Source organism: Malaclemys terrapin, chromosome 3 (genome assembly GCF_027887155.1).
Source record: "Malaclemys terrapin pileata isolate rMalTer1 chromosome 3, rMalTer1.hap1, whole genome shotgun sequence".
NCBI lineage: Eukaryota > Metazoa > Chordata > Testudines > Emydidae > Malaclemys > Malaclemys terrapin.
The window spans coordinates 120,493,736-120,507,077 of record NC_071507.1 but is presented as its reverse complement, the minus strand read 5'-3'; the positions used below and the strand labels follow the sequence as shown (position 1 = coordinate 120,507,077).

The following is a 13,342-nucleotide window of genomic DNA, read 5'->3' as shown; positions in this document are numbered from 1 at the left end:
ACAGCCCCACCTGAGTTCCGGCCCCATTATGCTAGGCTTTGTACGAACACATATTAAGAGACAGTCACTCCTTCAAAGAACTTGTAAATAAGACAACGGCCAAAAGAGGAAACAGAAGCAACTTGAGTAAGGTTACACAGCAGATTAGTTGCAGAACCCAACTCTTCTGACTCCTAGGTCAGTGCCCTAGTCACTGAACCACACTGTCTGTCAATGGGCTTACGTGTAAGGGAAGAAGTAAATTGCATTATTACAAAACAGCAGTATCAGAGGGGTAGCCGTGTTAGTCTGAATCTGTAAAAAGCAACAGAGGGTCCTGTGGCACCTTTGAGACTAACAGAAGTATTGGGAGCATAAGCTTTCGTGGGTAAGAACCTCACTTCTTCAGATGCAAGTCAACAGCAGTGTTAATTTAATCATGTCTACTTGGAGTCTAAATCCTGATTGCAAAGAGTTCAGTGTGAGTGGATGCCTGCAGCCTATGGGGAGCTCATTGCTGAATCAGATCCTTCATCTATGCTCCCTTTAGCTTTAGTCAGAAGCTTCCATTTATTCATTAATTTACTTGTCTGCATGAAAGAGAAAGATCATATACTGACTGGTGCACTCAAGAGCTGTGCTTAGAACAACATGAAACTCTGCCAGTGCATCTCCTTTCAGATCTGAAACACCCCATTTCTTTTGATCTTGAGCAGAGGCTACTAGTTGGGCACATCCTGTGGTGGGCTTGTTATCCAGACCTTTTCACAGGAGACTAGACTAGTGCTGATAAATTTATTTTCATTGATGACCAAAGCCTTATTTTTCAAAATAGAAGGCTAGTGCCCTACGCCATTGTGCCAACTAGCACCCATTAAGGGTAATTTTAAAAACTATATCATATCAAAAATGGATTGGTAGAACTGCAGACAATTCACCTTAAGTTCCTAACATAAACAAGGAAACTTCCAATCTGTAATTCTGGGCAAAGTTAATTAATGGGGAGATCCAAAAATGAACATCCTTGTATATGCACATTTGGCTGGCAGGGTCCTGAACAAAAAGTTAGAGCCAAGTGTTCTTAGGTTTTCAACAGTTGGCTATTTTACCCCTTAAAACCACAGTCAGAGAACTAGAGAATAATTGACAACATTGGTTTTCCAGACCTTTAGTGCGACAGACTTTTTTTTTTTTTTAATGCTCATGCAGTTTAAGAAATGCTTCAGGGATAGTTTCCCATGTCAAGTCTTTAAGTGGACTTTGGAATATTAGGAGAATATTCACAGATACTGCATTTGATCAAAATACTGAACAAGCATAATAGTTGGAACAGCAAAAGGCATCATTTTGTCTGTGTATCCCCTACTAGATGTAATACTGTATTGTGCAATCAATAGTTCCTCATTATGGGACAAATCCAGGTCCCATAGATATCAGTATGAGTTTTAACATTGTTTTCAATGGGAGCAGATTTTGGCCTTAAGGACCAGCTCCTACCCTGTGAAGTGCAGGTGCACTATTTCCTGTCCCTCTCATGCAAGCAGGAGAGTAGGATCTCTCCCAAGCACTAGGAAAGAGGACTGGCCTCAGTGCTGGCCAAGCACCACACAGCTCCAAGAGGGTGTGGTCCGCCAGCAAGGAGACATATTTAGTTCTCCAGGTGGGCAGCTCATATGCTGCAGCCCTGCCTAAACCATCTGTCCTTGCAATTGCAGAATGGCTCATGCTAAGTGCATGACTGATACTGCTCTGCTGTCCCCAAAACAAAGGCAGAGTTCTGCCATCAGGATTAATCATGTTCCGGACCAGGGCTGGCTGAAAAACATTTCATATCACAGTCACAGTCAGGAGAAATTATAATGTTTCTATAGCAAATGTTAATGTCAATTGTTTCACAAGTACTTTTAATATCAAGATCTGATTTTGTAAGAAATTAAAACAAAAAACACTCTCTTTTAAGTCACAGCATTGGGTGCTCACAAGAGGGTTAATATTTTCACTGAAGCCATAAATGTCTTCAGTGCAGCCATTCTAAAATTGACAGATTCATCCCTCGGTACATAGACTTACTAAAATTTGGTTCACTGCTCTACTTTCTAGCTAGTCTACCATCATGACTACACTTCAATAAAACAATAGTTAGCTATAACTCCATGTGCAGTACTATTTATATATTTAAATAAGCCTTACTATTTTGTGATTATCTTGTCTTCTGTTCGTTGGCCGTGACATGTTGCTTGAATAATGATGAACTGTATGATCATTGGTTTATATCTTTTTTCCTTTAAGAAGCATGTTCCCCTATAGTAACTGTATTTCTTTCTTCACCCTTCCTAAAGTTTTCTCCTCTCTTCTGTTCTGTCTTTGCATTAGATCTGTTCGCTGCACTCTGCTGTTGCTGATGCTCCTCCTATTTACTACAAGCATTAAACCTTTCAGGAGAAATTTGATTGGCAACAGATCTGCTTCCGAGTACAACCATCTAAATAGCTGCTCCATGCCTAAGAATGAATTGTAATCCAAATACACAACAGCCGGATCTCTCTGTATGAAATCAGGCCAGGCAACACCAAGTGATTCTAAATTCTTATGATCTGAGAGATAACAAAGGTGGTCTATTGTTCATGCTTTGGAAAGTCAAACAAAAGCTTCCACAGTGGAAAATAAAAACTCAAATATAAGACACTGTTGAATAAAGTAATTGTTCTTTAGATTCTTTTCAAGGATAAAATCAAGGAGCTATATTCACCTGCAGACTCTATCAGCTTCTGTTGGGCTACCATTGAAAGGGCCTGGTAGTTAGAAAGACTGCCCAGAGAGTAGATGCAGGTGCTCCCTCCTATAGCACCCCTCCTCCCAAGGCACCCCTCCTATAGCTTATAGCAGTGGTGCCCAACCTGATTACACAGGAGGGCCACACAACCTTGTGTGGGTCAAACAGATTTTACATATTTTAATAAGATTTAAAGTAGGGCTGGCAATTAATCACAGTTAACTCATGCGATTAACGCAAATTAACCAGATTAAAAAAATTAGTCGCGATTCATTGCAGTTTTAATTGCACTGTTAAACAATAATAGAATCACAATTTAAATTTATTATAAATATTTGTGGATGTTTTTCTACATGTTCAAATATATTGATTTCAATGACAACACAGAATACAAAGTGTACAGTGCTCACTTTATATTATTATTTTTGATTACAAAGGTTTGCATGGTAAAAAAGATAAACAAAAGAAACAGTATTTTTCAATTCCCTCATACAAATACTGTAGTGCAATCTCTTTATCAGGAAAGGTGTAACTTACAAATGTGGAATTATATTTTTTTACATAACTGCATTCAAAAACAAAACAATGTAAAACTTCAGAGCCTACAAGTCCACTCAGTCCTACTTCTTCTTCAGCCAGTCACTAGGAAAAACAAGTTTGTTTACATTGATGGGAGATAATGCTGCCCACTTCTTATTTACAATGTCACCTGAAGAACGTGAAAATAGGCATTCACATGGCACTGTTGTAGCAAAGTATTTATGTGCCTGACATGCTAAACATTTGTATGCCTCTTCATGCTTCAACCACCATTCCAGAGGGACCCTGGGGAAAGCACTTCTGTAAACAATATCCCCCCTTGCAGTAGGGTATTTCCCTTTCACCTGGGCAGCAGGTGCCCTGTTGAGATATGTTACATGGCATAGAGGGGCACGCAATTTGCATCCTCCTGCACCAGAACAGATTAATTTAGTCAATTTTGTGAATTTAGTTTAGGATCAAATTTAGGTCATGGTCAAACATATGTTTAGAAATATGCAGGGTGGTTATAATCCTTAATGGACCAGATTCTGTTACCTGCACTTATGGTGAGTAGTATCTAGCTCAACAAATAGTCCCATTGACTCCAGTGAGATAAAGGGTGGTGCTATCTAAACTACTATGAATGAAAATGTTTTCACAAATTCATTTTCTAAAATATTCAATCCAGTGTTAAGAGGCAAGTAAATATTCCCCTGTAGGGTTGGAAATGTGAGGGAAAGTTCGTTAAAAAAACAACAAAAAATTAAAAGTAAATTAGGGGTAAAATTTTCAAAATGCCTAAGTTTCATCTTCAAAAGAGATCTAGGGCAGGATTTTTAAAAGAATTTGGGCACCTAAAGATGCAGATAGGCACTTAATGGGTGCCTAGTTGCCTAACTCCCATTGCAGAGAAACACACAGAGATACATTTAAAAATATATTACAAATATATTATTTTAACAGTGGCCTTTTATTTGCTGTATATGTCATTATCTTTAATTCCTGTTAACTACTGTAATAAAGTAAGCTTGTAAGCAGTGACAAATCAAAGAACTAATAGAATGTCTACTTTAAACCTGCACTATTTGTGTGTCTCTCAACATTAGCTTTTTCCCCAGCTCAGACTATACAGGGAATGACATATATAAATGACCTGAATGTACTTGGTCCATCTGGAAGGCTTCAGTGCATAAACCTTGATACAGCAGAGTGTTTAAGTACATGTTTAACTTTGAGCAGGTAAATAATCCTGCTGAAGACACCGGGACTGTTCATGTACTTAAAGTTAAGCACATGCTTAGGTGCTTGACTGGATTGGGGTCTAAATAAGTGAAAATGTTCCATTTGATTAGAAATCAGTAAAGTTAACAATGAGTTAAAAGATCCAAATTAATTTTATCATTACCCATTCATTCCTAGTTGTCTCTTTTCCCCTCATCTTTTATGCAAAGGTTTAGCTGAATATACTGCGTAGACAGCATTAAGCAAAACCAATATCTACAATGTTTAGTCACAAAGCAGAATGTGAACAGCAGGTTATTTCATAAATTGGGAGAGACATTTCCCTTCTATTGTTCAGAACTGTTTTTAGGAGGAGGTGGGAGGAGAATTCCTATTGGGGGAAAATACCCTTTCTTATATGATTGTGATACTTAATAAAATCTGCTGCACATATACCTGATATGAAAATCTGCATTTAATCTATCAAATGTATTTAAGTTACAAAACTCATCATTTTATGATTTGTTAAGTCTCTGTTATAACACAATACATCTGAAATGTTATTAATATTGAACTATATTGTAAAATTGTAATGACAGCAATATGTATGAATATATATTTGTGTGTCTATACACAATCCTCTGTTGTTGGGAATAAAGGAGATACAGGCCCTTTACTCCTCTGCACGGTGGTTCTGGGTTGGCTTGACTGATCCGGGTGATACTTGGGCTGCTAAGCCAGGGAGTGTGAAGAGGAAAAGAGGGAAATTACTTAGTTCCCACTTCTGCAAACACTTTGGCACTGGTTTCAGAAAGCTACCTCAGCATCAGATGTGCTATTTGATTTGTATTCATTATTGGATCCAGACCTAAAGTAACATTACAGCTAAAGATTTCTGACAGCAGACACTTTGTTTTAATGCACACAGTTTAAAAAAAAACAAAACCCTGTGAATTACTGGAGGGAGGGGATGGACATAATTTACTTACAAAAAGCACTTAAGATTATGTCACAAGCCAACAAAAATAGGAATGTGAAGACATAAGGGGGAAATGTAAAAGCAGACTTTTAAATCCTGCTATGCAAAATGGGAGTCACCTTAACAGCTTGCATATTGCACAAAATCATGGCCTGGTGTTGGAAAGAATAGGCTTTAGTAAGTCTCTGCCATCTTTAACTGTGCACTCCCATGGTTTTGTGGGGCTTTGTCACAATGGCCCTAGAATTATGTAAATGAAAGTGTTAAAGGCAAATGTGATGGCTCAGATAATACACTAGATAACCATCCATTCAGTAAGTTATAAAGGCAGGTATTAAAACTGTTCATAAAACTGTTTGTTTTTCAGTAGTAGAATCTCACCCCAACTACTGAAAGGAACTGTTTCCCAGTTGTGCCTGCTTATCTTTGGGCACAAGATCAAAACTTCTCTCCCACCACAAAAGAAAGAAAATGAACTGTATTTCATTTTAAAAGCTAGTCCTAAAAATTATCCTAAATATAATAGATCCTGCAATTGAATCCGCACAAGATACTCCAGAGCATCACGTGAACAGATACTATTGCATATAAAAGGATGAATGACTTTCAAACTACATTGTTTATCTTGCAATTGTGCAGGAGAAAAATGTACACCAAGTGCATAACACATGTCAGAAATCTCTGTTTTGTTGGAAAAATACATTGTATGAAGTTGAAAAATTCATTATGCAGAAGTCCATTGTGTCTATGAAAGCTCTCCAAACGTTAGATGAATACAATAGCTAAGATGTTATGCAAACAGGTTGGGAACTAAATGACTCAAGTGATTGGTAATAGGATAATGTCACCTTTCAATTTTAGGTTGCTGCTGGTTTGTATTCACCCTCCGTTGTTAGAGGTCTGTCTGATTTGTGAGGTAGATTCGAGCCAGTTCTGAGGGACCAGGTGTTTGCCTTATGAAAGCATCTCTATTAAAGCATCTCTATTAAGCATCCCTTAACTGGCACCTTAAGTTCAGTCCCAGTAGAGAGGTGAAGGTTGGCATGGAGAACATACGACTTCTTAGGTATGGGCTCTCCAGAACAGGGTTAAAGCAATTTGGCAAGCCAGTGTGAGAAAGCTGGCACTGCCCAGTGCCTATACTGTAATGGTCTGTGGAGGATTTCAGTCATCAGCCACCAGGGCTGCCAGTCCAACACACTTCATGAGCACTAAACTATGTCCAAACCTCTGCTCCTAACCCCGCCCCCCCCAAAAAAAGTCTGACAAAGCTCAAAAAATGGTTGAGTCATGCATCAGACCATCCACCCACACCAATGATACTGTAATAGATTGTCCAGTTAGGGAATGCTGCTCATTACAGAGCCGAGAAGAGCAATGTTTAAAAGACTTTGGGGGATCTGGGCCTAAGTAACTTGCCCAAGATAAACACGGGAAGCTGTGGTAGAGCACAGACTTTAACATGGATCTCCCAAATCCTAGGCTAGCCCTCTGGACTATCCTTCCTCTACCTTGTCACTCCAGCAGCTCACAGAAGCAATGATGCTCAGCACCTCCACTACACACCAGAGAGTAGGGACATCAAATTAGTTTGTTAGTGATTTCATGACCCAATATCCTCATATCGCCATAACTGATGTGTAAAAGGAAAATCCCTCCGCCATAACTAGGGACCAATTTTGAAGAATAGCAAGAAGGAAGCAAACTTAGAAGGAAGCAAAACTTTCTTACTTTTATAGGGAAATATGAATAACTGTTAAAACAGCCATAATTGAAATGGCTTGCTTCGGAGCTGAGTTGTGTTTTGTAAGTCATTCCTGAATAAGATGATCCAGCAATATTATTTACAAAATAGCATGAAAGGAATGAAAAAACAAAATATCTACACAGCAACAATGCTGCAGTACAAAGTTGTCTTATTGTGTGTACAGATTGCCTAACTCAACAGTCTTGAGTTTCCTATTGATGGACTTCTTGTCAATTTTACATCAAATGTATTTTTTGAGTGAAAGAATGAAGGCTTGGGAAAGCCTGCCTCACCTAAAAAACAAAACAGAAAATTGTGTGTCCAAAGGGCACTCAGATGAAATCAATGGAAGATTTTAAAGTGAGCTGAAGCTTAATGGAAGATCATCATAAAATAACAATGCAGGAGAAGCCAGAGAGGTTTGATCTTCCTAATCACAAAGGGGGCGGGGAGGGGGGCAGGGCCTCCCAGAGGGAGGGGGGGCAAGTGGGGCAATTTGCCCCAGGCCTCGCAGGAGCCCCCACGAGAATATAGCATTCTATAGTATTGCAACTTTTTTTTATGGAAGGGGCCCCCGAAATTGCTTTGCCCCAGGCCCCCTGAATCCTCTGGGCGAGCCTGGGAGGGGGGAACCCTGTAGAAATGTAATTCAAGTGGTGCATGAATTGTCTTTCATCTATAAATACAGTAGGTGGAAATCATGTGCTATTGGGAGAATATAAAGCTTCAAAAGGTATTGGCAACAAGTTCTGCAGATGGCATTAAAGAAGTATTAGCTTTGTGTGTTGACTAGCACTGAGCTGCATATACAACAAACTGTGTACTTACAACAGAGAATAATGCTAGCAGAATGCTCCCAAATGTTTCAGTGTATATTTCTGTACCACTAGTAATTGTAGCTAATGATTTTGCATTTCACTGGATCACAGTGCTAGAAGGGGCATTACTTTTAGGCCCTGACCTTACCACGAGTTATGCACAGATTTGTCCATGCACAATGCATTGCAAGCACAGGAGCTTGTGTAGTAAACTCTTCAGGGCAGAACTCATATCTTCATACATTTGTATAGTTGCTGCTTTTATCCTGATTGTGGCCTCTGAACACTACAGTTACAATAAGAGCAGCTTCCTGCATGTGTCATAGGTTGTTTCCTACACTGTTTCTCTAAGTATACAATCTATAGCCCCAAGACTTAAACACATTTAAGTATATGAGTGTTCCAACTGAGGCCACATACTTAAAGTTAACATGTGTGTAAGTATTTGCAGGATCAAGGGCTATTCTTCCTGCCTAGGGCCTGTAATGTAAAGAGGCAGTGTGGAATAGTGGATAATACACTGGGTTGGGAGTCAGGAGAGCTGACTTCTATTTGCATCTATACCACTGAGTCATTGTGGCTCTGGCCAAAACACTTGGACTGTGTGTTGATAAACAGTCATTATGTATAGAAGATTATTGTTTAGCCATATTCTGCTTCGTATACAGGAGCCAGGAGTAGGGATTGTGCTAAAATACTGATCTAAGTGAGCATGACTTTGTATGTTTTTTTAAAATCTGTAAACAAACAAAAGCAGGGATTTTGGAGACTCAAAGATTTGCATATAAGACGTAATCAATGGGTGAGATGCAGTATGTTACCACTTGATAATTCTGTGTGAGAAACTTTTTCTGGCTTTTACAAGAATTAATTAGCTGTAGTGTAAATGTATCTGTGACCTACATGACTAATTCGGCAAATTTAAAAATAAACGTAACTGCTCCACATTATTAGTCTGGTACCTTAACTGTTCTAGGGAAAAGTTGATTTGACTTCACTTTAGGGGAGAGACTGTCATGTTAAAAACATTTTTTAAACAAATGTCCTTACTGCAGTTATACAGCTAACACCATGAAGTATTAAAATTGAACACTTTAAATGTGTAGGCTAGGATTTTCAATGGGAGTTGTGTACCTAACTTTCTTATGCTCCTTTTAAAAATTCCACCAATACTCTATATATTTTTTATTTTTTCCATTTTCTGTGTTTGGACAATAAAAACCAAGCTAGTCAGTTTTACTTTCATGGCTCTCATGTGGCATAGCAGCAAAATGATGCAATGTTTAGGGTTAAGAATTAGCTGTACTTGGGTGTGAAAGCTTTTTATTTTTTTTTTAATTCATGGAGCTATCTCTACTTGATTTTATGTTTTATAAACTCTTATGTTTACAAACCCTAAATTAACATGACAGTGTCTCCCACAAGTACTTTCCTCTCCAAAAATAGAAGTCAAATATTTGAAATTAGTGATTGCTTTTTAAAGACGGTTCATATTTTGGGATTTGAAATTTGTTTATAATATCAAATATAATATATTTGTTTATATAGTAGTCATTACAAATACTACTTAGCCTCTGAAGTCCATCTGCCAAAGTTTACAGAGAACTGTATTCCTGAAAGAGTGGTACTGTTGCTAACAAAAATGCAATTATCTGGTTTGAGATGGCATGTTTTTTCTCTTCTTAAGTATATTTAGACTGGTGCAGAGTAAGGCACAGCTTTCAAAAGAACTTGTGACTATCAGAAATCAATAAGATGGCATGGAGCAGAATAACTATGTCTACTGAAGGCTGAGTCACCTCATCCAAAATCAATTCATACTTTACCAGTTTCACTTTAGAGCCCAAACTGTCTGTTTTTTCTCTCTCCTAAAAGCAGCTGTTGGAAAAATTAGAGCTTGTGAAACAGATGGAGAAGAGTGGGATGGCCATAATCACAGCAACCTGATTTATCTTAAAACCATTCTATATACTGTATTGCAGGTGTGGACAGGGGTCATTTACCCACATACCACTTCTTCCCTGGCCCCCAACTCCTCACCCTTCCCTTGACCAGGATTGCATATAGAGCGCCCTCTGTGTGCTCAAGGCTCCACACAGAGGAAGGCGGCTGGAGCAGACTCCAATTGGGTGGGGCTTATCTGAGGCAGCTCCCAGCCTGCGGTGCAGCGGAGCTAAGGCAGGCTCCCTGCCTGCCCTAGCTCCACGCTGCTCCCAGAAGTGGCCAGCATGTCTGGCCCCTAAGCGTAGGGGTGGCCAGGCGGCTCTGCATGGTGCATGCTGCTCGCGCCATGCTGCCCCCCCCCCCCTTCCCAGTTCCCATTGGTTGTGGCTCCTGGCAACTGGGAGCTGCGGAACCGGTGTTCGGGCAGCGCACGGAGCTTCCCTGATCGCCTCTACACCTAGGGGCTGCAGGGACATGCCAGCCGCTTCCGGGAGCCGGGTGGAGCCAGGGCAGGCAGGGCCCAATGCGCCACCGACTGGACTTTTTAGCAGCCTGGTCAGCAGTGCTGATCAGAGCCACCAGGGTCCCTTCTTGACCAGGTGTTCCAATCGAAAACTGGATGCCTGGCAACCCTACAGCCAAAAGACTATAAATTGTCATTGCTTTTGCCAATTAAGTAATGCAGAATGCATTTAAACCAGTTTAATAGTATTTCCCCTCCCTTTGCTGAAGAGTCACCAAATTCTTAAACTCATAACATTAGTCATTTTCATGACCAACAAATTTTCTTGACATTTTGTGAATTACTAATGTTTTCCATCACCATCTTGTAGTTATTATGGCAATATAACAATAGCTTCAATCACCATCCAAAGTATCAAATCTCTCAGTTGCTCAGCATTCTGCTAAAGAGGGTGCTGTGTTGTATTACTACATTTGGTGGTCTGTGCTTTCAAAATGGTTCCAAATTCTTCAGTCCTGTACTAAAGTCTCAAAAACATACACGTGCTAAACTTTAAGCATATTCATTCAATTGGGCTACACACATGCTTAAAGTTATGAATGTGTAGAGTAACTGTGTTCAGGATGTGGGCTTAAAACTGTATATTGTATTCATACATCTGCATCAAGAAACAGAACACACACATCTGTGTAACAATCAGAAATCAGTGAATAGTAGTAGTAAAAAATATACACCAAGTAATGCAAACCATGCGTTATACTGTGGCAACTGTCAACTATTTTTAAGCATAATTCCCCACTAAAAAATTGCAACTCTGATTAAAAACAGAAGGGATGAAATAGTCCACTAATAAGACTTTGCAATGTTATTTCCTCCTAGCTAAGTCTCACAAAGCTCCTCATAAACATTGAAGGGACACTAAATTTAAGGTAATCTCACTTCTTTCTGGAAAAAGAATAGCTACTATATTTACACCAGATCCCTTAAAACCAAAGATTAGTGGGAAAATCTTTTTCAGTGTATTTACTTCATGCACTCGACAGTAATTTGTATCTAGTCCTTTTCATTGATTTCTCTCTGCAGTTGTGTCCGTTTTTGTGGGGATGGGGAGGGGTGGTGTGTTATGCAGTAATAGAGGAGAGATTATTTATTCAAAACTGGAATATGTGATTGCAAAACCAAAACCATTGGCAGAATGCGTCTGGAAGTTCTAGTACCTGCAACTGCTTTTATTTAAATTAATGGTGTCCCTTGATTATGGGTATTGAAGTCAAGTATTATGTCAATTGAACAGGTGGCTAACCTGAGGCAAAGTGCTTAAAGATGATCTAAGTAAGTGGGTTGGTGAGACTTCATTACAGTATGGGGGGAATGAAGATTTTTATTGAAAATTCAGCCATCCAGCGTGGAATTCTGCAAGAGAGACTCCTTGCCTCTGCCAGCTCCCCTCATGACACCCTCTGTGCTAACAGAGTAACTGCCTCCTTATGAGCAGGCCAGTGATACTGCAGCGCCGGGCCCATTCCCCAGCTTGGCCTCTGCAATAGTAGAGATTAGGAGCCAGAATATCTGAATTTTGCAGCACTGACGGTGACGCCCCTGCAAAGCCCTGATCCTGCCCCTGCTGCCGATCTTGGCAAGCACCGGCTGGAGGCCAAGGCTCGTCCCCGCCCCGCGCATTGCCACACTGAGTCACTCCCGTTCCCCCGCCCTCCGCGGCCAGGCGACCCTGACGGCAGAGGCGGAAATGAGGACACTCCTGCATCACGTGACCCACGGCGTAGCCTGCAGCCCTCCCCCGACACGTGACAGCCTCAGACCTAACACATCCACTGCGGATTGATGCCCAGCAAAAGCAAAGCTGGTTGCGTCCCCAGGGCGGGGCAGGGAAAGGTAGAACGGCAAAGCGGGAGGGGGCTGTCAATGACAGAGAAACAACCAAAATTAGTCTAGACTTGAAGATTAATGTGGATTAAGGGAGGGTGTGAGTTTTAGGCAGGCTACTACTCTGGATTAACTCCTTGCCAGATACTTTTATTCCAGAACAAAAATGCCTTATTCTGAATTAGTTTATGGGTAGGGCCACTCCGACATTCCCTGCATAACGCATGATCTGATACTTCCAGAAAAGGCCTGGGGCCGCCCCTGCTGGCTGAGCTTGCACACACACCGGGTGCGTGGCCCTCTTTAAGGGCACATCACCCCCGGACCCCACTGACGTGATTTTGCCTGCATGGTGTTTCTGAAGTCACAGCGGAAGTCACACTGTCCAGTGCCAGACAAAACTATCTCAGATTTTGTCCAAGTTTTGTCTGGCGTTGGACAAAGCATGTCAGATTTTGTCCAGGTCGGGGGGACAAAGCACCCCAAAAGAGGACTAGAAGAACAGGAGTACTTGTGGCACCTTAGAGACTAACAAATTTATCAGAGCATAAGCTTTCGTGGACTACAGCCCACTTCTTCGGATGCATATAGAATGGAACATATAATGAGATATATATACACACATACAGAGAGAGCATAAACAGGTGGGAGTTGTCTTACCAACTCTGAGAGGCCAATTAATTAAGAGAAAAAAAAAAACTTTTGAAGTGATAATCAAGCTAGCCGAGTACAGACAGTGTGATAAGAAGTGTGAGAGTACTTACAAGGGGAGATAGTCAACGTTTGTAATGGCTCAGTCCAAAAGAGGACTGACGCCCAGCTCCAAAAAGGATGACTAGCCTCGCTAGTTGACACTGGTTTAAAGTCCTTCAAGGTAAAACACTCTTATTCGTCACTATGTGCACGCACGGAGTGAATCAGCAATAGCTCTTCCCGAGTAGCTTCCCATTTAAAAATGGATTAAGATTAACCGGAGCGAACGTCTACGCGAGACACTTGTTACAGCTAATCC

The 13,342-nt window shown here is 40.5% G+C and overlaps 1 protein-coding gene across 1 annotated transcript in view; it reads right to left on the bottom strand.

Moving 5' to 3' along the window:
• Positions 1-2,246, bottom strand: part of TRAPPC3L (trafficking protein particle complex subunit 3L) — a 42,698-nt gene extending 40,452 nt beyond the window's left edge. The window contains exon 1 of the mRNA XM_054021465.1: positions 2,170-2,246. Coding sequence (XP_053877440.1) covers positions 2,170-2,211 — 42 coding nt within the window. The 5' untranslated portion in view covers positions 2,212-2,246. The remainder of the gene's footprint in view (positions 1-2,169) is intronic.
• Between the last annotated feature and the right edge of the window lie 11,096 nt (positions 2,247-13,342).